This window comes from Acomys russatus, chromosome 25 (genome assembly GCF_903995435.1).
Source record: "Acomys russatus chromosome 25, mAcoRus1.1, whole genome shotgun sequence".
Taxonomy (NCBI): Eukaryota; Metazoa; Chordata; class Mammalia; order Rodentia; family Muridae; genus Acomys; species Acomys russatus.
Window position 1 is genome coordinate 16,101,014 of NC_067161.1, and position 25,606 is coordinate 16,126,619.

General features: G+C 40.6%; 1 protein-coding gene across 2 annotated transcripts in view; it reads right to left on the reverse strand.

The window, feature by feature from the left end:
- The window catches only part of Ranbp17 (RAN binding protein 17), a 304,243-nt gene that overhangs the window by 230,881 nt on the left and 47,756 nt on the right, over positions 1 to 25,606 (reverse strand). For both annotated transcript variants that reach the window (XM_051167333.1, XM_051167332.1), the window contains exon 13: positions 4,612 to 4,717. In XM_051167333.1, the coding sequence (XP_051023290.1) occupies positions 4,612 to 4,717 (106 nt within the window). The remainder of the gene's footprint in view (positions 1 to 4,611; positions 4,718 to 25,606) is intronic.

Here is a 25,606-nt window from a genome sequence, read left to right on the forward strand (position 1 = left end):
ATCCCAGCACTCGGGAGGCAGAGGCAGGCAGATCTCTGTGAGTTTGGATCTTAGGAGTTGGAGGCCAGCCTGGTCTACAAAGTGACTCCAGGACAGCCAAGGCTACACAGAGAAACCCTGTCTCGAAAAACAAAACAGAAATCAGAACAATAAGAGTTGTAAAATATCTTGTCTTATTTTCTCACTTAATTTTCCCTTATCCTTAATTCTCTTTCTTAAAAAAATGCAATTTATCACAATATCCAAATAAAATATTAGCTGATAAGCTCCTCTTAACCCAATTTTTTATTTTTTATGTTTTTGGTTTTTTGAGATAGGGTTTCTCTGTGTAACAGCTCTAGCTGGCCTAGAACTCGCTCTGCAGACCAGGCTGGCCTCCACCTCACAGAGATCCACCTGCCTCTTCTCCCAAGTGTTGGGATCAAAGGCAGGCACCACCACCGCCCGGCTCCAAATTTCTATAGAATGTAAGCTAGTAAAAAGAGAAGTCTTATTTCAAGTGAAATATTTTTGTTGAGCCTATGTCCTATTATCTATTTTTTTCTAGAAATTGGGTGAGTATATACTTTTTGCTTAATGATGAAACTTTTAAAATATCAAACTAACAATAACAGAAGTAACCAATTTCTACTACACAAAATATACAATATTACTTAAAAGACAACACAGGGTAGAAAGCAGACCTGAGGAGAGTGGGGACAGGAGGACAGAATGCCTGCAGAGAAGAGAAATTATGGGTGGGGACATCTCTGTGACAAGTTGGAGACTAAGACTTAAGACAGAGCTGGCTTTTGAGAGGATATGGGGATGACTCAAGCTGAGACTTCTAGTAGCAAAGGTCATGGAGACTAAAGAGGAAACCCTCTAACTAGATAGGACTCCTAGCGGAGGGAGGGGAACACCAACCTACCCCAAAAACTTTGACTCAAAATATACGGTGCCTAAAGGTGTGCAGGGATAAAGATAGAGCAGAGATTGAAGGAATGCCCAACCTACGCCTGGCCCAAGCCAAGACCCACCCCATGGGAGAGAGCCAACATCTGACACTACTAACAGTATTTTTCTATGCTTGCAGACAGGAGCCTAGCATAGCTGTCCTCTGAGAGGCTCTACCCAGCAGGAGATCAAAACAAGGCTGAAACTCATAGCCAAACTTTGGCCGAAGTATAGGGAGTCTTGTGGAAAAGTGGGAGGAAGGATAGAAGGACCTGGAGATGACAGGAGCTCCACAAAAAGACCTACAGAGCCAACTAAATAGGGCCCAGAAGGGCCTGTGGCAACTGAAGCACCAACCAAAGACCATGCATGGACTGGACCTAGGTCCCCTACACAGGATGTAGCTGATGGGCAGCTCAGGCTTCATGTAGACTCCCTAGTAAGGGGAGCAGGGGCTGTCTCTAGATGGACTCTGATACCTCCTTTTTTGCTCATTCCCCCTGGTGATGCTGCCTCACCAGGCCACAGGGGAAGAGGATGCAATTTAATGAACTGGAGAGGGTGGGTGAGTGGGGGCTCCCTTTTTCTGAGGAATAGGGGAGAGGAGGAGAATAGGGAGGGAAGGTGGGACAGGGAAGAGAGGAAAGAGGGGGCTAAAATCAGGATGTAAAGAGAATAAATAAAGTAGCTCAAAACAAAAAATAATTACATAAGCATTTTACAAAAGCAGTAAATATTTAATATTCACATTTTCACGTAACTTAATTTGGCATATGAAATAATAAGCCTTAGTAAAACTGAAATATCTTTATATATTCAGATTAAAGTTTTATCTTTAAAAAATTCATTAATTAAAATATAATTGCAGGTTCAAAATTTATTAAAAAGATAAGACACAGGAAGAGAGAATATACAAAGAAACCCTATTCACAATTGTACCATATTTATCAAAGCCTTAAGAATATATTTAAAGCTAGTGAGATGGCTCAGTGAAATAAAAGTGGTTGGTATGCAAGCAATCACTGGAAGACTTGAGTTCAAATTCCCAGTAAACACATAAAAGCCAGGTATGGCCACATGAGCCTGCTAGCCCCAATGCTGCAGGGCAAAGACAGGCAGATCACCAAAGCTTGTGGACCAGCTGGCAGAATCAAACAGTGGGTCTCAGGTTCAATGAGAGGCCATCTCAAAAACAAGGTGGAATATAGTAGAAGACTCCTAATCTCCTTCTCTGGCCTAACATGCATGCACACTCACACACACATTTGTCCAGATATTAATCACCTATCCCAACACACATACACACATACACACACACACACACAAAGAATATATTTAAGAATGATGCAATAATTAATATTAGTTTTAAAGATTTTGCTGGAGTAATAGTATTCTAACAATAGATATTTCATCAATGGGAACATATGAAAGGCCTCTAAAAAGACATAAGAATTCTGTGTAAGATATGTGGCCTTACAGACCACTAAAAAGTAAAGTTAGCGTAATTGGGCATGCTGAGGCACACACCTTTAATCACAGCTTTCAGGGAGGGAAAGGCAGGCTGATCTCAGAGAGTTTGAGGCCAGCCTGGTTTACAAAGCAAGTCTAGGACCACCAATACTATACAAAACAAAACAGACTTGGCCTGCGTTAACACTTTGAATAGTAAAATATGGAAAACCTAAATATAAACTGATTTATTATAAGTAAGTTTCAAAAGATAATCACAAAAGAAAAGTGAGGTAGGGACCAAGGAGATGGCTTAGTGGACAAAGAGCTTGTTTTGCAAGCAGCAGGACTTTATTAGGAATCCTCAGAACGCACAGCCACAGGTGAGCAGACGCAGCAACAGCTGCAATCCCCACACTCAGGAGGCAGCAACAGGAGGTCCCTGTGCAAACCAGCTAGATGGCAAGAATCAGTGACAGAGGTTGCTGCAGTAACTCGAGACTGACTGAGGACAGGACCTAATATCTACTTTGTACCTCCACAAGCACACATCTGCATCCACTCACAGGAATAAAGCATACATACATACATATATACATATACAACAACAGGTAGATGATACATATAAATACCAATATTAAAAAATAAAATCATAAAAATATGAATGAAAAAGCTGAATGCCACATAGAACAAAAAATTAAATTAATACAAGCCATTTGTTACATTAACTTATCAATAAAAATAATTCTATTTTATAGTGTTCAACAGCAGAGAAATGGTGACACCCACAAGCTTTGGGCTTGGAAGATAAATTGACATATTTGAACATCATATCAAGTATTTGAGTCACTAAATACTTCAGACTTAAGAGCTTTTTAGATATGGGAATATTTGCTGGCTGTGTTGGAATTCAGTTTCAGATTTTATAAAGAACTGTGAATTTTAGGTGTTCAGATTAAGAATGCTGAACACGTGTAACTCCTCCAGAGGCCAAATGATAATACTTATTGTGATTCCTTAAAGTGCTACAGACACTGTGATTATCTGTTTTAAGAAATTAGCTCTAAAACTGTCAAGGTGGCACATGACTGCTGTGATCCTAGCACTCAGGGAGGCAGAGGCAGGCAGATCTCTGTGAGTTTGGAACTCTATGAGTTCGAGGCCAGCCTGGTCTACAAAGTGAGTCCAGGTCAGTCAAGACTACCCAGAGAAACACTGTCTTGAAGAAAAAAAAAAAGAGAAAAGAAACAAGAAAGGAAGTGAGAAAGGAAGGTAGGGAGAAAAAAGAAATCAACTCTAAGGAAATTCTCAATACATAAAACACAGTGTTTGTTTGGGGGCAATTTATAATAAAGAAATATTGAAAATCAAGCTAAAATTTGAGAATCAAATTTAAATTATGGTATAGTCTAGAAAATTTAACTTTTAGGTTAAATGCTCACAAAACTGTGTTTAATTTAAGTAGGTATGCTTGCGCTAAAAAGATGGCTCAGTGATTAAGAGGACTCTTCCAGAGGTCCTGAGTTCAAGTCCCAGCAACCACATGGTGGCTCACAACTATCTACACTGGGATCTGATGCCCTCTTCTGGCCTGCAGGCATACATGTGTATATAATATAGCACTATTAACCAGGCATTGTTCTAAGCATTTTTAAAAAATTAACTCATTTGAATCTTATAACAGCCCCCAAACAGATACGATTTCCATTTTTCTTGTGATAAAACAATGTTGTAACAATTTTTGCTTTTAAAAAGGTTGAAAATACACATGCAGTTTGTATATACCCCTACACATTCAAAATCAGCACAGGGTCTTCACAAAACCAACAGCAGTACTCTGAAATTTTGTATATTTATTTTCACTGAAATTAAACTCTTCACCAAAACAAAAAGCAAAAACCAAGTATGAGTGCGCAGGATACATGCTATTTAGTCAAGATTTGTGGAAAGGCAAGCTTTTCCCATTATTCACAAATAAGAGTTCCCTCAGCCTGGGAGGGTGAGGACTCATCCAGCAGCTTATGATGGTTGTGATCACTAGCTCTAGAGAGCTAAAATCAAATAAAATTGCACCTACTGGTTAAAGAATAAAATTCTAATCACTTAATCTCTGTGCACTGCTTTTCTTATGAGTAAAAAGGGAACTAATACCCAAAGGCCAAGTGCATCATTTTATAGTTGGCCTTATAAAGCTAAATCAGAGGCTAAATGCTGGTACTCACTCACCGGCAGGACAATTCTCCATCCAGAGCATCGTGCTCATCTGTGCTGGTGTATGTTAGTCTACCTCCTACAACGGTGCCAACCAAGTATATCAGCCATGCAAGACGTCCTTACAAGGAGAAGAAAGGAGAGAAGGATTCATTGAAATAACCTTATTTTTCAGAAAATCCCTAAATTATCAAAATTATCTGTTCTTCTAAACAAATAATCAACTACTATAAAAGTCAGTGTTCAACAGACTTATAAATCTCAGTCCTACCAATCTGTTTCAATTTTATATGAGTTACTCACCTCTTTAAGTCTTAAGGTTTTCATTTGCAAATGGAAAAAATAAGACACGATTTTGATTAAAATCAAATGTAACAGCTCTGGGCGTGATGATACACACCTTTAATCCCAGCAGGAGGGAGCAAAGCCAGGTGGATCTCTTGAGTTGAGGACAGCCTAGCCTACTTAGTGAGTTCCAGCAGCGCTCCATCTCAAACAGCCAACAACAAAAAATTAACCCTGAGAACAGAGCCCACATGTGTTGTGTATAACCATTTCTGCTACTAGGCCAAGAGCACTGTGATTGTGGTCCCAGCGGTGCACGACGGGAATTCAGCACCCAGGAGAGGTGGGTGCCAAAGCAGGAGGACATCAGGATCTCCATGAATTCCGGGCTAGCCTGGGCTGAACAATGAGGTTTTTCTCACCACCAAACTGTTACTGTGCACTGAGCATGAAATACACACCTGCTAGGACAGCACTTGGACACCTGAGGCAGAAGGGTGGCAAGTTTGAGGTCAGGCTGCACTCTACACAGAATTCTGGCCAGTCTGGGGTACGTATCAAGACTTTATGACCACCAAATAATCCTCGTATCCATCAGCACTGTTCTGTCCTGAATGGTCAGTTTCCTGACGGCGTCTGTCTAATCATGTTCATTCTGGAACTCTTTCTGCTGGCTGTATTATAGATGGTAATGAATTCACTATTTAGACTTTATTTCATATTTTAAAATGCACAAGTTTTGCTGTGCAATTCACTGATTATCGCAGCACCTTAATGGATAAAAATATCAAAGAATTAAGTGATGAAACAAAGAGCCAGGGAGTTGACTTAGTGCAGCACTTGCTTCTGAAGCACGGAAGCCTGAATGTGGTCCTCAGAACCCGCATAAAATAAGCTGCTGTGGTGGCACACGCTTGTGAGCCCAGGGTCAGAAAGCAGAGATGGGCAGGCTGCTGGGCTCCGTGACGAGCCACAGGCTAGCCTGCTTGCTAAGTTGCTGGCTGACTAGTGAGAGACCCTGACTCAAAAGTCAGCGAGCATCGCAGAAGGAACAGCGTCTGAGGTTGGACTATGGTTTCCACATAATCGTATATACATGTGCAGTACACAAATGAACAGAGAGAGGAAGAGAAAGCATCCAAATGGAAATAACTTTAGAAATGGAGTTATTAATTAGGTCATTTCTAAAGATTATTATATTAGATATCTAGATTCATCAATTGAAGAATTAGATTCTCTAAAACTTTTGAGACCCGTAGAAATTTTTAACATAAAATGTCATTTCACAGAGAAATTTTGTTTCATTCTTGAAAACTTATTTTTCAAAGATGAGCAAACTATTTAACAATTCCAAAATTAATATTTTTTTAACTTTAAAAAAGTCTTGGTGGCCGTGAGGCACAGTGGTGCAGGCCTTTAATTCCAGCACTCGGGGGGCAGAGGCAGGCTGATCTCTGTGAGTTCGAGGCCAGCCTGGTCTACAAAGTGAGTCCAGGACAGCCAAGGCTACACAGAGAAACCCTGTCTCGGAAAATAACAACACTGGGGCTAGGGAGATGGCTCAGAGGTTAAGAGCACTGTCTGCTCTTCAATTCCCAGCAACCACATGATGGCTCATAACCATCTAGAATGAGATCTGGTGCCCTCTTCTGGCAATGCAGGGCAACAGGCAGGTAAAAACACTATACATAATAAACAAATAAGTCTTTAAAAAAAGAAAGAAAAAAGAAAGATAACAACATCAAAAGAAAAAAAAGAAAGAACAAAACAGAACAAAGGAAAGAAGGAAGGAAGGAAGGAAGGAAGGAAGGAAGGAAGGAAGGAAGGAAGAAAAATCTTGGGGCTAGAGTTGTGGCTCAATGGTTAAAGCTTCCACATAGTGGGCTCACAACTGCTCTAACTCCAGTTCCAGAGGCTGCAATGCCAGTGTCTGATCTCCATGGGCACCAGGCATGCACATGGTGCAAATACATACATGCAGGCAAAATACTCATAGATGTAAAAGAAAATCTTAGTGGGGGGGGCATTTCTCATGTGACCTTTCTATTCACTTAAATATGCTGGATATCAGAAAAAGCCTGTGCTTGTTAACAGACATGGGAAGAATAAATATATTCTCAACAATGCTTTTCCTGCAGATGTTAGCATGCATGATTATACTGCAGCAATCAACAAACAACTCCCTTGTAGGAGCAGAGGGTCTGCAACCTCCTTCAATGACAAACATCCTACACATAAGAAATACGCTCTGGCAAATACACACCCTCTTTTGTCTATCACAAAAACATGAACAAATCAGAAACTGTCAATTTGGCAGTGTATCCATTAGCTACACGAGACAGTTAAAGGTGAAGAGCTGGTGTGATCAAGGAAACATCACAACCCAAGGTCCACAGCATGTATTAATAAGGAAGACACGCGCACAAAGCCCACACAAGACATGAGTTCACATCTGTGCTTCCAAAGTGTTCCCAGCTCAAAAGAAGAGTCTAGACAGCATGTAGTGTGCCCTGGTGAGCATGCAAACAGTTAGTGTGGCCGTTCTAACAAGCCTCTTATATCCTGCAACTTGAACATGGAACGGAGTACGTGCTCATGGTCCTCACTTCTGCTTCTAGAACATTTTCTTAATCATAAAAGTACTCATCTTTACATCTGACATCATCAGACCATGAACGTTTGTTGATGCAATTATCTACGTTCCTGTATATTACCTCACCTATTTTAAAGACTAGACCCTGGTTCACTCAATTTTTCTGATATTTTATCACAGTAGCTGCCAATTTCAGTAACTGTGACAAGTCTGACGACCCTGAGAGTCCTGTGTTCTACTGGGGATCTCTAACCTGTAGATCTGTTAGATTTTTTTTTTAGATTTATTTATTTTATTTATTGCATATGAATGCTTTATCTGCAGAAGAGGGTATCAGATTACATTAGATGGTTGTGAGCCACCACGTGGTTGCTGGGGATTGAACTCAGGACCTTTGGAAGAGCAGGCGGCGCTCTTAACCACTGAGCCATCTCTCCAGGCCCTGATCTGTTAGATTTTAACAGGCCTGCTAATTAAAAACCTTATAGACAACTCATTTAAAACACGGAGGCCAGTCTTCTGAGTAAAGTCACAGGGCTGGGCAACTAACACTACAAAAACGTTAAGACTTTCCTTATTTCTAAAATTAAATCTCATAATGATTAAGTGTACTAAAATTAAACTTCATAGTTAGGTATGGTGGCCTTGCTCCCTCTCCCATCTCTACCACAACCGCAGCAAACATTTGGTGGCTTTACTTTGGTCCCTTTGTAGTCACAGAATCTGACAATGGTATTCTGTGACTGCGTTCTCCATGTAACACAGTGGCAAGGTTGAGGTGTGCTGTGGCAGCACTGTTGGCTGTAAAGGAACAGTGAGCATGCTGTTGTTTGGAGGGGACGTTTTACATACTCTTTCAGCTGCTAGATGTTGGGTGATCATCACCTCCAACTATTGCAGAGTACTGAGATGGACACTGTACACACTGTAGATGCATGCCTTCAAGTCTCCACATACCTCGGACAGCTGTGTCATATGGGCCTCTACGGTACTGAGAAACGCTCACACTGTTTCATCAAGCTGCACCATTTGGTAATCCTACCAATGAAGTGTAAGTGCTATGTTCTACAAATGTTCTTACTAACATACTTGTTTTGTTTTGTTTTGTTTTGCATCTGTACAGTATTTTTTTTATTAATTTATTCTTGATACATTTCAATGTTTATCCCATCCCTTGTATCCTCCCATTCTTCCTTCCCTCCCATTTTCCCATTATTCCCCTCCCCTATGACTGTTCCTGAGGGGGATTACCTCTCCCTGTATATGCTCATAGGGTATCAAATCTCTTCTTGGTAACCTGCTGTCCTTCCTCTGAGTGTCACCAGGTCTCCCTCTCCAGGGGACATGGTCAAATGTGAGGCACAGAGTACATGAGAAAGTCATATCCACTCTCCACTCAACTGTGGAGAATGTTCTGACCATTGGCTAGATCTGGGTAGGGGTTTAAAGTTTACCGCCTGTATTGTCCTTGGCTGGTGCCTTAGTTTGAGCGGGACCTAACATACTTGTAATCACCTTTTTTCTCTACATCTATCCTAGTGGATGTCAACTGGTAGCTTATGTCATCTTGAGATGCGTTCCCTCGTGACTAATGATGTTCAGCATATTTTCATGTGTTTACTGGCTCATTTTACGCCTTCTAAGGAGAAAAGTCTAAGTCCCTAGGCTACTTTGCAGAGTTGTCACTGTTACCAAGTTGTAAAAGTTCTTCATGTATTTTAGGTTTGAGGTCCTTATCAGATACTATTATATGTCACTGCATTTTTTGTAAGTCTTATTTTTACCTTCTTGATGGTGTTCTTCGATGAACAAAAAATTCTTACTTCTAATATACTCCAAGTACTTAACTATTGTTGTTACTGTCTGTCTGGAGATACTAAGAAAGAAATGACTAACCCAAAGTCATAAACGTCTGTACCTACACATCCTTCTGAGGGTTACTTGGCCTCTTATGTTTGGGTCCAGGAACTCCAGCATAGATACCAACTGATGAGAGAAGTAAACACAAACAACTTGAGCCCTGGCTATCAGCTAACTACGGTGCCTCAAGAGCCCAGGAAATTGAGGTAATAAAGCAACTGTTAATTGATAAATCACCAAGCTTTGGCAACAAGTAGAACACAGTCCCCTCTGTGTCTCTGCTTTTTATTTTAGCACATAATGATTTCTAACATATAACATATTCTATATAGCTACTCTTAATTACTGTTTGCTAACCCCACTGTAAACTGCATGAAAACAGGTCCTTTTGTCTGTTAGGCTCTCTACTCAACTCCAGAATCTAAATTATAGCCTGGCCACTCTTGTATTGCACATTCTATACAAGCTGTGCTACTACTAATTCTTATTATTTGTAGATTCTCTATTGTTTTTAGTTTACCTTTTTGTTAAAACTTATTTGTGACCCTAAATTGTTATTCAAAATAATTCACATATATGTGCAAACATTAAAGGCTGAGCTGTCTGGTGTACACTGACTCCAGTTCCTATCTGGCAATGTGACCCTTTTATTTCATCTCTAACCAACATTCTTTTTAGTCACTTAATCTATATATTTTTTCCATTTATATGGCATGAGATTGCCCTGGTGTCACACCAAAGTGCTATGTATTGTTCTTGAATTGGGGGAGGGGATATTATGTGTTCTAACAGTTTGAATGAGATACCCCTGTAAGTCTCAGCCACTTGATTAGTTGGTGTCTATTTGGGAAGGATTAGGGGGTGTGTCACTGGGGTGGGGTGGGGGGGAACTTACATTTTCAAAAGCCTCCTGTCATCCTCAGTGCTTTCTCTGTTTTCTGCTTGTAAATGGGAATATGAGCTCTCAGCTGCAGGTCCAGCACCATGCCAGCTGCCATGCTACAGCCAAGATGGTCATGAACTCCCAGGCCCCTAGAACTGTAAGACTCAACTAAATGTTTCCTTCTCTAAGTTGCCGTAGCCATAGAATTTATTTTTCAGAACAACAGAGAAGTACTTAAGACACATGCCTTCTATATAACAAGCTATGTGCTATATAAGCTGTTTAAGTATGAGCCAATAGTGCCGTTGGGCCTGAGTTCAATGTTAATGAACTAATAATACATTTAAATAAAGAGCTTTTATAAAGACTTACACATCCAACAATGGTTATGCGTCTATGGTCCGATGGGAAGTTACAACCCAATACTACCCACAGGAACAATGACTGGAAGTTTGTGAATAGTGTTCACATTATATAGACCATTATCCCCAAATAACAAGAATCAGCTGTATTTCCTAGAATCCTAGTAATCATGAGGCTCTCAGCAATGACTCTAACCAGCTAACAGACTAGCAGTTGCACTGTGTGTGAATTATTAGTCACTTCTAAAATAAATGTAATTCTGAAATACTGCAAGCATAATTTTTATTGAATGTAACATTTTACCTGCCCTAAGGGAGCCACTATTTTTTAAATTTTCTACAAGTCAGGCATGGTGGCACTTGACTACAGTCCCAGGACTTGGGAGGACGGAAGCCGAAATACTCCTTTGTTTGGAAGCCAGATCAGGCTACACAGCAAGACCCTGTGTAACCCCTCCCACTCCAAATAACACTATCTCTCAAAGCAAACTATATAATTTAGGAGCAAATATTCACCCATACCTCCCTTACACTTCATCACTTTAGATATTTAGATACTAATGACTGCAGTTCCTTTTGAAAAAATACTAGGCAAACCGCTCCTTTGAGGGGGTGGTGGGCTGTTGATGCCGTGTGAGGTGTGCTCTTACTACAGACTGTAAGCAGCCCTTGCACGCATTATGTATGTGTGCCAAGCAGGCCTCAAATTCACAATCTTTGGTCTCAACTTCGTTAGTGCTGAGATTACAGGACTAAAGAGCACAGCACAAACTTGCCCTGCTTGAAAACCTGATATACAAGGCTTTCCGTCAATGTGAAGTGAACCACCTGCCACTTAGCTCTTATTTAAGAAACTTAATTTAAAACCAACCAAAGTTGTTCCTTGTATATAAATTTCGTAGTTCTCCGTGAATGATACATGATAAACTTTGAGAAGCAGAAGTTGCTGGGAATGTGATGCAGGTTTGTTAACTACACAGGGAGACTTTGTTTCAACAGAGAGCACAGGGAGGGGAAACCAGCCCGGTAAGCAACACCAACAGCCACCAAAGCAAACGCTAGGTCTGTCTGGCATTTATTTACTACATCAGCGACTTACTCTTCCTAAGTACTCATAACTGCACACAGGAGTCAGCACTGTAGGTGCTCACTCTGTCTGTTTTGGCTATTATTACTATCATTGTTGAATAAAGGCCCGCTAATGCTAAGTCCCACTCCTAGCCACACACAAAAACCATAGAAGTTCTGCCTTCCTTCAGAAGCTGTACTAGAAATGAAATTACACATTACTTAAGAACTTTGAGTTGTTCCCACTTTGTCAAAGTTTTGCTATCATAAAAGTTAGCTATAACTCATACTTCCTTAATGTTGATTGTATGAGAACCAGCAGCAGCAACAAAAGTCCACACTGAGAAAACTTCTCCAAGAAGAAACTCCCAGAAAACACTGGCTGAGAACGTGCCAAGCTTTAGGAAGGCCTAACTCAACATGTGAAAGTCTGAGGGAGAAAATGACTCTCTGCTTGAGAGCTGAATCTACTGGCATGGGAAGGTTCCTCAGTCGGGATGATTTTTGCAGTGCTATATAAAGAACACTACTGTCTAACAGTAGACTAATGAAACTATCCATAAGCCATCTCAATGTTCAGAAATTTTAATCTTTCATTATGACCTCAAAATGACACCTTATATAATACCATATATAAGTAGCATGTGACAAAAATATAGCCATTTTTCTAAAATAATGGTACACTAAATGAAAGTTCACTGCTTTATTTTGAAAAGTGAGTGTACATTTGCCCTTTCTTGATTGAGAGGTCATAGTCTCTATGGTCTAGGGAACTGAAAAGCAGGCACTTCTTTTCTTGGGAACTGACCAAGTTAGAGGTAATGCTAGCAAGAACAGTGAAGGGCTGTCGGTAAGCTGTCAGATGCAACTCTGGGACTCAGCTAAAGGTGAGGCGGTATTTTCTCATGAATATCAAACTATTCTCCCAAACTTCTATTTAAAATGCAACATTGAAAAGTGGCACACACTCGTAATCCCAACATTCAGAGAGGCAGAGGCAGGAAGATCGCTGTGAGTTCAAGGCCAGCCTGATCTATAAAAGGAATCCAAGACAGACAAGGCTACACAGAGAAACACTGTCTTGAAAAACAAAAATAAAACTAGGACTGGAGAAATGGCTAAATGGTCAGGCACACTGGCCTCTTCCAGAGGACTGGGTTCGATTCTTAGTACCCATGGGAGCTCACAAACATCTGCAACTCCTGTTCCAGGGGATTCAATATCCTCTTCCAGATTGCATGGGCACCAGGTATGAATGTTGTACAGACATATATGGAGATCAAACATCCACACAGGCACAAATAAATAAATACGTTTAAAAAAATTAAAAAAGAAAAGTAACACCAAGGGTCAGGTGTCCTGGTGCATACCTTTAATTCTAGCACTTGGGAGGCAGAGGCAGAATCAGGCAGATCTCTGTGAGTGCAAGAATAGGCTGGTCTATACAGAGCCAGTTCCAGGACAGCCAGAGCACAGAGCAGCCTTGTCTTGAAAACAGAGAGAGGGAGAGAGAGAGAGAAATCACTTTGAGAAGTCAACCAGACATGGAAGCAAAAATAAATACGATGAGACACATAGAAACAAAACAAAAAAGTGTGATACAATAGAGAGGTTGATATCCATATCAAAGAGGGACGAAGTAGGTCAAAGGGCATAAACTTGCATAGGTCAATCACACCTAACGACTGAAGACACGTTGGGACTACAGTAAAGAACATCATCACACAGCATAATAGCATGAGCTTCAAGTGACATCCAGGTGTCATCATCTCTTTTTCAGAAGCACACACAAAACTATGGCCAGTACTCGGGAGGCAGAGGCAGGATGATCTCTAGAGTTTGATGACAGCCTGGCCTACAAAGTGAGTCCAGGACAGCCAGGGACTACAAGAGAAACCCTGCCTTGGTACGGGGGAACTATGGAAGGTGGGGGTAGACAGGGTAACAACCCTGACTACAGCATTCATTTCATTATGTAAATGTCCATCAAAACATGCTGTATACCTAAAGGATATACCAAAAAAAATTATTTTCATCCCAAAACTGAATCCAGAAAGTTCAATCAGAGAGCCATGTCAACACATGCATCTAAACTGAATTTAGAAGAAACTATCTGATACACAAGATTCATATCTATAAATATCTTATAATCTCATTTTATAAGACTAAATTTTCATTATAATTTCCCATTTTTCTCTTCATTCTGAAATATTCAAGGCGCTTGTTTAAGCAGCTGTTCAAGCATAGAACATTTTTTCCTTAACAAAATAATTATTGCTGTAATAATCTGTAATTATGGTTTATAACTGCAATAATCCCAAAGAAATCAGTCATTACCATAGATCACAAGTAATCGCTAACTACTGTTAATGACCTATTTCTTAGGGATTATTGTTTTTGTAAACCATGACCATATCAGCACAGATATGAGAGAGCAAGACAATAGAATACAAATGAGATCATAATATAATAATAAACTTATTTTGTAACATTAAAAGCCATTAAGCATCTAAATTAAAGCACACATAACTAAAGCATATAATTTTCTTTGTTCAACACTAACTGAACTGTTGAGTCTGCACAAAAGAAATTGAATACTACTGCACACAATGTACAAACTAGAGCAATGCTGGGCATTCTTTTTAATATAGTAACAATTGCTTTTGACCACACTATAGATACCTTTAAAAGGCAGACAGATTTCTTCCCTCTGACTTTTTGACAGAAAAAGTAGAAAATAAACATTTATTAAAATTTTTCTATGTACCAAATAGACAGACCTATTATATCCAACTATAAAAAAATTCTCATATACATCAAGAAGTGGATGTGACTTAATATATTCAATATACATCTCTTACCACCAATAAATTATTCATTTCCAGTTAGTTCTATCCATGTCTTTCACTAAATTTCCCTCTGAAGAAAAACAACTGAATCTTGCTACGGTTAGTGTGTGCGCGCACGCGCGCGTGTGTCTGTGTGCACACGCACATATGCCCAAGCACATGCCACAGAACACGTGTGGAAGTCAGAATATAACTTGCAGGAATCAGTCTTTCCACATTTGAGTTCTACAGATCAAACTACTGAGCCATCATGCCACCCCCGCCCACGCCACTTGCTACATTTTAATGTAATATTTGATACAAATACAAAATCATATATAATATATGTTAACTAAATAAAAGGCATGTATCAAACTTAGAAAGCTGCAGCTTAACCCCACTGTCGTGGCCGCCTCCAAACCCTGAGTTACGGCTCGGCCTTGAGGTGAGCTTGATCCTCGAACTGGTGCTTACTATTCTTTTGTCACTTGAGTTTTACCCCTTTTGCATCTATTCCTGGACAATGGACTTTTCACTTGTCTCACTTGTTTAAAAGCTTTATTAAAGGCTTCATGCTACATGTACCATCCTGAGAGTTCCTTTCCTTCATTAGAATCATTAGGCATTCATTAAGCATGCCTGCAGTTTATTTATCCTACTATGTAACTTTACTAAGATTTATAGTATATTATCTATCTCTAAGATGATGGGAATGCATTCTATATCCAAATTACAAATACCTGACAGTGCACTGTTCTGTATTAGTACTTTGAAACACATGCTACCGACTAGTTCATACAAACTAAGATCTCCACACTTTACAACTTGATGACAGCACCAAAAGAAAACAGGCTTTAAATGGCTATAACGCAAATCTTCACATATCTGGCAAACTCTACCCAAGTTGCAATAGAAGGCTGTAGATAAAACCACTGCAAGCTACATGCATGCCACTTGACCAATTTTCTTAAATAAAATTTAAATACAGTAACAAAGAAAAGGAAAGAAAACATGGAAGGTAAATTTCTATTTACTATGCATGTACATTTCCTGACAGGTAGGGAACCTTTTACAGATGACAAAGAAAGAACAACTTTATACAAGGACTCGCGCCCATTCCACATGTCTCCCCTCGCTGTCGTCATATATACAGAGTTTCCAATGTTCCTGTGTCTGCTGGACTCTAACCCTAGCAGCAACCTGCTACCTTCGGTCCAGTTGCCATCCCATGTCAAATGTCTGCTGCACCAACACAGCAACTGCCATTTGCCCCCAAGCATATGGAATGCTTCCCTAATTCCTGCTTTACTCTTGCTCTTTTCTTGGCTTTTTGGCCACCGTTGTCCAACTCAGGAAAGTCAACTGTGTCACTACTCTCACCACCTAGCTCATCAATCACGCCATGTGACTATGGCTGCAGGTCTCTTCCTAAGGGCTCCATACAGTTGTGCTAACAGCTTCCCCACTGTTCTCAGCGACAGGGCATCCTGAGCTCTGCAATCTGTGCTTCAATTGTCCAAGGCGAGGGTGCTGGAACTTTCTGAGATCCGGCCACGCAACCACTCAGCTTGATCATTCTACTCAGTCCACATCTCTGGTGATTTTAAACTTCCTTCTTGTCCTGTCTCTAAACTACTGACAAGTGTTTTAACATCACTGTTAAGACCTCATGGCAGCCAACACTCTACTTAGATCTCTCAGGAAAATGCCCTTATTTTATCTGTTTGTTTGTTTTTTGTTTTTGTTGTTGTTTTTTCGAGACAGAATTTCTCTGTGTAGCCTTGACTGTCCTGGATTCGCTTTCATAGACCAGGCTGGCCTTGAACTCACAGCGATCCACCTGCCTTGCCTCCCGAGTGCTGGGATTAAAGGTATGTACCACCATGCCCAGCTTTTTTATCTGATTCTTAAAAAGAAACACCTGCTAGCCAAACATTCCTATGATCCAAGCATTTAGGAGGCTGAGGCAGGAAAGCTGTAATGAGTTTTAGGTCAACCTAGGTTACACAGAAACTATCACACAGACCCTGTCTCACACACACAGACTCCATCTCAACATACAACACCAAACACACAGCAGCTGAAAACCTACAAATACACCTACTGGGGCCCAGTGATACGATGGGAGCTGTAGGGACCTTAAAGTCAGTTGTCAAGCGAGTAGACTGCTTTGTTAGTCCTTCCTCTGAGTTACTCTCAAGGTTAGACAACATGAAAGAAGCACGGCTGGTTCTGTTTATGACTGGTAGATGACAGGCTTACTGTAATAACAATACAGATGATGAATTAAGTCTCAGAATTTCTCCACTTGCTACCTCCATTCTATTTTTTCTACTGTGTCTAAGAGTCAATTTGACACGTATGGCATTCCCTTATGATCTTTTAACTTCCCTTGTAATATTTTCATTTCCCTTTTTTATAGCAATCTTAACTATTTCTTCAGAACTGAGAGTTTAAAGATTCCTTCCTCAATTTACTATTTAACAATCCAAAACTTTAGAGCAACAACAACTAAATAATAATCAGTGCATTAAATGAGTTCAGCATCTGGTAACTATAAAAACCAAAGTAGTGCAAACACTGCAAGATTTAATATTAAGTCAATTTTTTTTACAGGTAGTTGGCTAAATATGATTCAAACTAGTATTTACACACAGAATGGCCATCTAGAAAAAAAATACTAAAAATGCCACCTTTGTGTGACCAGGCAAAACAAAAGTACATGACACTAAGTATGTGGCTATCACATATCTATACAGGAGACACAGGCATAGTTAATGAGGACTTGGCAAAGGGACAGGGAGCCTAGCACTGGGGCGTCTGAACGAAGGGTCTTTCCTGTCAGTCACTCAGCACCCAACCTTCCACTGAGTGAAAAAGGGTAAAACAGAGCCTCAAGGGCCAGAAACAACTTTAGGGCCAGACTTTACATACAGATGGAGTTGGACACCACAGACACAGGTTCAGGGACAGTCAAATGCTGAACCAGCTGGAAGGCTAGAGGAGAAGCCCACGTAAAAGGTGGACACAGTGGGATCTTGGGTAAAAATGTTATAAACTAAGTGGGATAACCTACCCAGACAGAGAAAGCTGCTAGGAACGCCAGTGCTAGGTGGACACAGGGCAACGATTCCCAAGCCAGGCCTAAGCATATATCCCCAGTGGCTCAACAAACCTCATGCCAACCCTGAGGACATGGCTCAATGGCACGGTACGTGGTAGCATGTGAAGGTAGAAGCCTTGCTCTAAGGAAATTGTTCAAATGACATTAAGCTAATAATACCCTCACCTGCCACTTTGTATATGGAAAGCACTCCAGGTAAAAGCAAGATAGAATAGAGATGGACTTTGTTAAAAACAAAACTATATACTATCTACAGGAAATGCTTTAAGCATAAAAACATCAGCAGACGAGAGGGAAGTAGAAATATGAGAAGACTGTGGAAAGGCTATCACAGTGATAGGCAAATTTCAACAGAAAAATGTCAATTAAGAAGACATCATGTACCAAGCGGTGGTGGCGCACGCCTTTAATCCCAGCACTCGGGAGGCAGATCACTGTGAGTTCAAGGTCAGCCCAGTCTACAAAGTGAGTCCAAGATAGTCAAGGCTACACAGAGAAACCTTGTCTCGAAAAACCAAAAAAAAAAAAAAAGGAAGAAGAAAGAAGAGAAAAAGAAAAAAGAAGAAGAAGAAAAAAAAGAAGAAGAAGAAGAAGAAGAAGAAGAAGAAGAAGAAGAAGAAGAAGAAGAAGAAGAAGAAGAAGAAGAAGAAGAAGTAGTAGTAGTAGTAGTCATGCAGCCAGGCAGTGGTGGTGCACACCTTTAATCACAACACTTGGAAAGCAGCGACAGGGACAGGCAGAGCTCTGTCAGTTTAAGGCCAGCTTGGTCTACAAAGAACCACAACAGCCAGGGATGAAGACAAAACCTGTCTCAAAAAATGAAATCAAAGTAAGGCATGTCATTATCAAGCCCACATAAGACAAAAATTGAAAGAATTAGAGAAGAAATAGATAATTTCATAATCTTATCTCTGCAGAATATAAACAGACAAAGGATTCTGAATTAAGTATCAGCACTATGTCCAATAGCATTAGTGACAGTCTTTCCAGGTGTATATGCTATGTGACCAGGGCAGACCACATGACGAGTCACATAGCAAGCTTCAGTAAACTCTGAAGGGCACAACCATGTAAAGTGACACTTGACCAAGGTAGAAATTAGAAAGCAGGAAGCTATCTAATAATGCACCAGTTAACAAAGAAAAACATGGATTAGAAAATATTTTTGAACAGAAAGGAATTTTTAATTTGCATGATAAAAGCTAGACCTAATTCAAAAAGCAAACAAAAAGCAAACAAAATAGAAATAAAACCTCTAGAGTCTGTAACAAAATTAGAAAAGTATCAAAAAAAAAAAAAAAAAAATCCAAAACAGTAGTAAAACTTAAAATTAAAAGAAGTCAATCAAACTATAATTTGGTTCTCTAAAATGATCAACAAAATAGTTGGAGCAATTAAAGAAAAAAGTAAAACAAACAAACAAAAAATTAGTATAAAAAATGAAATCAAGTGCACTACTTGAAATCCTATAGATTTAAAAAACAAAACAACAACAACAACAAAAAAAAACAACAACAACAACAACAACCCAATAGTAGAATATTAGGAATAACTTTCTATCAATACATTTCAATATGGTACAAATTCCCCATAAAATAAAGAAAAAAACAACTCTTTAGTTTAGCTAAAATTCTATGCATTAAAGACAGAGAAAATGAAAACGGTTGAGGGAGCTATGAACTAGTATCTTTTGCAAACACTGATAAAAAAAACCCATCTTTTTGTACACAGTGCCAGACAATGTACGCATAAAAGAGCACTGTAGTAAGTCCAAGTAAGAACTGTCCTGGGAATACAAAGCTACTTTAACAATTTTTAAAATCAATTAATATAATTCACTATCTCAACAATGAAAAAGGTTATTTGAAAAAGTAAAAAAACAAACAAACAAACAAACAAAAACCCCACTTATTTAAAAAAAAATACAGGATTCACTATAAATGCCCTAATGAATAAATAAAAATTTCTTGTTTATTATACCATGAACAACTTCGAAACATTCCCAGGTTACACTCAGTAATAAGTGTTGGACCCTGTTCTAATCCGTTCTAAGCGCATCAAGGCTGAGTCTATCCACTGCAGTGGAGGGTTCTATTGTAGAAAGAAAAAAGGAGGAGACAGGACTGTGGCTACCTGCAGACAACACTATCATGTAAATAACTGACAAAGTCCACAGAAATGCAGCTGGAAATAATAGCCAGCCAAGACATACAACAAACATGTCAATTCTGATTGTATAGAGTAGCAGAGCTAAGTTATGAAATATATCAAAATACATAATAAATGTAGGATCATTTTTAATAATTGCACAACAAAACCAACAGAGCATTACAAGGACAATGTAAAGTTAATTAAGAGGAAGACACACAGTATTAATTGTTCCCATCTGCAATATAGATTGAGACAATATCAATTCCAGAAAGTTAACCTTTAAAAAAAATGGCAAAAAAAAGAGCAGCAGCAACAACAAATGGCAAGCTAATGGCACCATACAACAAACATACTGTAAAAAAAACAAAATTAGAGGTTTATATCACCTACTTCAAGGCTCAGCTGAAAGCCACAATAGCTGAACCAATATGGCTTAAGAACAGACATACAGACTAATGGTACAGGAAAATGATCTAGTAACAAACTTTAGTCTTTTAAGGGAAAATAATCTGGAAAAAAACATCATGGTAATTCAATGAAGGAAAGGTAATTTTGTCATCAGGTGACATAAGGACAACTGGATTGACTGTAAAAGAAAAACTTAAGAACTCACAACAATCAAAAGATTAATCCGACCCAGCATTTGGGTGGCAGAGGCAGGTGGATCTCTGTGAGTTCAAGGCCAGCCTGGTCTACAGAGTCCAGGACAGCCAAGGCTACACAGAGAAACCCTGTCACGGAAAACAAACACAAAAAAGCAACAACAAAAGATTAATATGAAATGGATCATAGACCTAACCATAACAACTCAAACTATTAAACTTAAGAGAAAGTCTCTGTGAAGCTGCTACATAGGATTTCTTAATACAGAACACACAAGCCGTATTGGGGGGAAAAAAAAGTAAACTATCAAAGCGGGTGGTGGTAACCCACGTCTTTAATTCCAGCATTGAGATCTTTGGACGCAAGTAGATCTCTGTGAGTTCAAAGTCAGCCTGGTCTACAGAGTGAGTGCCAGGACAGTAAGGACTGCACAAATAAACCTGAACAACAAAAGAAAAACAGAAAAAAGAAAGAAAGAAAAACTTAGTCTTTACAGGGTAATAAGAAGACAAAGCACAGACTAAGAAATGCACTTCCTAAGATGCACACGAAAAAAAATTTCAACAAAATGCAAAGCATTCCTACAATCCCACAATGAGAAAACACACAAAAGCCAAGTTTAACATGGGCCAAAGTATATGAACGGCTTTAAAATGCTCATGAAAGATGTAAAAAATAACTCCAGTAGGTGCATACAGATTACAATGACACCAATATACACTAGATACCCAGCAGATTGGTGAAATTTAAAAGAAACCAAGACCAAGAGTAGGTGGTTCAAAAAGAAGACCTTTCTCTCTCCCTCCAAAACAAGCACAAAGAAGTGTCTAAACCAAGAGAGATGCAAATTGCAACAAAGAAACACACCATGAAAAAGCAAAACATAATTTCTTCAAAAGATTGTAATTTCACAACAACTAAACTCAAGATACTGAAAAGGGGTAGAATTTCAGTTAACATATCAACGACTCTCTGGTAAAAGTGGTCAGTGACTTAGAAAAGGAAATAAGCAAAATTCCCTCTGAAGGAGAAAAGGCAGCAAAATGGATGAGAAAACCAACAGTACAGGGAAATCACAGTCACGTGGAAGACAAAGAGTCAGCACGAAAACCACTGAGATTATTAAGGGGGAGGGGGACAGATAGAAATATTGAAAACTAAAAAAAAAAAAAAAAAAAAAAAATCAGTGAGTCAGGGCCAACAAGGTAGCTCACCCACTACCCAGTAAAGACCCTGCCACCAAGCCTGATGAGCTGAGGAGGGAAGGAAAGAATCAACCCCTACAGGCTGTCCTCTGATTCTTCATAGGGACTATGGTATTAGTGCAAGTATATACATATACACATACAGAGAAACAAACAACATAAATTTTAGAATGTAATAAAAAATTAAAATTCAATGAATGAAATAAAACAAAAAACAAAAAACAAAAACACAAGAACAAAATATTACCCCCAAAACTAGACCAAGTAGAAGAAAAAAATTAGCTGAAAGGCAAGGATGATAAAATACAACACCAAAACATCAATAAAGGAGATCGTCTTGCAGAGTGATGGTGGCACACACCTGGAATCCCAGCACATGGGGGGTGGGGGCGGGTGGCAGGGGCGGGCGATCTCTGAGGTTGAAGCAGGCCTGGTCTATAGAGTGGGTTCTAGGACAGCCAGAGCTGCACAGAAAAAAACCTTGCCTCGAAAAACCAAAAAAAGAAAAGAGATAAAATGTTAAGAATCCACCAGGCAGAAGTAACTGAAGCAAACACTTCAGGCAGGGAATCCAGTGACGCAGAAAACTCAGCAAATCTAGGGGAAGGAAATGACATCCGGATAAAAAAGACGCTGAGAGCTGCAAACAGACATGACCAGAGAAGAACACTCCAAACACACACAATGGAGAGAATGCTGAAAATGAAAATACCGGAACAGTCTGAAAAGTTGTAAAGGGATGGGCCAACTCACCTCTAGGCAGTGTGCTGCCTAAGAGTAGGGAGACTCAGAGAAGCAAAACCTTACAAGCCCAAGAAGCAGAAACATTCAAGATTTATACGACCTTCTCCTAGGAAGGTCATGGAAGCAGTCAACAACTGCTGAGAAGAAGAGACTGAGCAGCCCAGCACCGGCAAGTCAGAGAGTGCCCAACCTGGAACAGGCTTTTCCACGATGCACTTGTCTCCGAGCCAGCCCTGCTCCTGTACTTATTTGCACTCCTGTGAATCACTATATTCAACTTATCAATTTGTCAAGTTGGAATTGTTTGGCTTGTTGTTGGTTTCCTATTTGGAGTAACTAGGTATTTTTTTAAAGATTTATTTATTATTATGTATACAGTATTCTGCCTGCATGTACACCTGCAGGCCAGAAGTGGGCACCAGATCTTATAGATGGTTGTGAGCCACCATGTGAGTGCTGGGAATTGAACTCAGGACCTCTGGAAGAGCAGTCAGTGTTCTTAACCTCTAAGCCATCTCGCCAGCCCTGTAACTAGGTATTTTTATTTGTTCATGTTGTAAGATTCCAGGTGGCCTGAACTCAGCAGTAACATTATTAGCTAAGCAATGTGAGATTCCAGGTGGCTTGGGCTTAGCCATCATAACAACAGTGTTGTTAGCTGAGGGAAGCAAGTTAAGAATTGCAGGCCGATGTCCCTTTGTTGGGGAGGCCCAATGGCACTCGGAGGAAGGATAGCAGACTACCAAGAAGAGACTTGATACCCTAGCACCATATTCAGGGGGAGGAGGTCCCCCTTGGTCACAGTCATAGGGAAGGGGGATTGGGGTGAAAATGGGAGGGAGGGAGGAATGGGAGGATGTATGGAATGGGATAGAAAATGAGATGTAATATGAATTATTTTATCTTTCAATAAAAATGTGTTAAAAAAAAAAAAGAAATACACAGAGAAAGATATTAAAAAAAAAAAAAAAAAAAAGAATTGCAAGCCGATAACAAGGACAAGCAAAGTAACAGCGAACCGAGAAGAACAAGTTAAAAATTCTCCACTAGCCTCCATCTCAACCCTGCCCCTGGAATTTACTGCCCCCATCTCACCCTACTCAGACCCCCATTCACCTAAAAGGTCACCTATTGTTAGTCTATCACACGTTAACTAACCATTGTCAGTAAGTTCTGCCTCTGTGTATGGTATATTAATCCCCCACTCTTGCAGAAAGGGGTCCTCCATCTCCTCGGAGGGGCTCAATAAAATTCCTTTGCTTTTGCATCATCTCTGGACTCTGACTTCATTTGGGCTTCAGGAATAGACTCTGACGATCTGAGTCTAGCATTGGAGGCCCCATCAAGCTCTGAAGCCCCTTGAGGAGCAGACCCCGGCTGAGGAATAAGGAATAACAGGCACCACCGAGGCTTGTCTGGTCTCTTATCTGTGTTGCTCTAACACTTTCCTCTTTAATCTGAATCTGGTTTGCAAACATCGGTCTGGGTTGAAGCAACATATGGGGAAACACGTTGCCTGGGTTAAGGAGACAGCGTAACGTGTCTCCTCCTAGATCAAGGAAGCAACCGTGTTGCTCTCAGTGTCCTCGCAATAGTCGGGGTCCCCGGCGTGAGCTGTCCCCGCCTGGGTAAACTCAGAGAACGCCAGGAGCAGGGTGAAACAGCCCTTCTCCAACCTGTGTGTGAACACTTTGCTCTGCCTCCACTCGCAGGTCTGGGCCACGCTGGGGGCACGGGCGTGGCTTGAATGTGGTTTTCCCTGCCTGTTTTCTGCCACATCCGTGGCAGGGGCATTGGCTCATGTGAGGTTCTGTCTGTCTGTCTGTCTGCTGCTGTTTCTGTTGGACTGACTATTGACGAACTGCCTGACATGAGGCAGGCTGAGACGACTCCTTTGACTGTCATAAACAACCACTGGACTGACTTACAGGCTAGGGCTCTCAACCTATCTTTGTTAGTCAAGAAAAGCAGCATGATTCCTTTTTGCAGAATGGCCCACATACGGGTTGGCTGGCCGGCCACAGGGACTTTCGATCTCCTTACCTCTTTGGCAGTAAAAAAGATTGTTTTTGGACTGAACTCATCAGGACATCCTGACCAGGTTCCTTACATCACTGTCTGGAAGGAGCTCATTATAAACCCCTCCAACTTGGGTCCACCCCTTCTTGCCTAACCCTGTTCCTCAGATTCTTGCCTTACAGGAGCCTCCAGCATCTGCAGTGCCAGAACTGTCTCCCAGCCAGAGACAGCCACCGCCTGTCATCCAAGAAGATCCTGCCACAAATGACCTGCTTCATCTAGATCACCCTCCCTCCTATCTGGCGGGTCAATCACTCACTCCCCTCTTTTCCCTCCCCTGGCAGCCCATTACCCCCTCCTCTTAGTCTCCTTCTTCCTTTTCCTCCATCCTTACACAGTATACCCCATTCCCCTCAACATCTACTGAATCCATCCCTAACGTTAACCCCCTCTCCACCAATTCCTCTCCCCTGGTGGACCGACCATGGGGACCCGAAGTAAACAGGTTCCTTCTGAACCCAATCTTATTACTCTGCCCCTGAGAGCCATGAGCAGGAGGTGAATCACAGGGTACTGGACATTCATCCTATGGTGCCTAACCCTTACATTCTCCTGCACTCTCCTGGATTTAAAAGATGCTTTCTTTTGCCTGGCTCTGGCACCACAGAACCAGGAGATCTTTGCCTTCGAATGGAAGGACCCAGAGCAGGGACTCACTGGACAACTCACATGGACCCAGCTGCCCCAGGGGTTTATAAACTCCCCAATTATCTTTGATGAGGCCCTCCATCAGGATCTCCAGACCTACCAGATCAACAATCCCTGGGTAACTCTTCTACGGTGTATGTAGATGACCTTCTAATTGCAGCCAAAGAACAAGAATCCTGCATAAAAGGAACCAAGCGGCTACTCAGACAGCTGGGACGCCTCAGCTACTGGGCATCTGCCAAGAGGGCACAAATCTGTCAAGGAGAGGTAATGTACCTGGGGTATCTTCTGAAGGATGGACAGAGATGGTTGTCAAAAGCCAGAAAACAGACCATTTTGAACCTGCCAACCTCAAAAATACCTAAACAGTTGAGGGAGTTCCTGGAAACAGCTGACTTTTGTCATCTATGGATACCGGGCTTCGCTGAGATGGCTGCCCCCCTTTGTCCTTTAACTGAGGATGGCCAGCCTTTTCACTGCACTGAGACTGAACAGGGCTCTTTGAAGCGATCAAACAAGCTCTCTTGAGTGCCCCAGCGTTGGGACTGCCTGACCTATTAACTAAGCCCTTCCATTT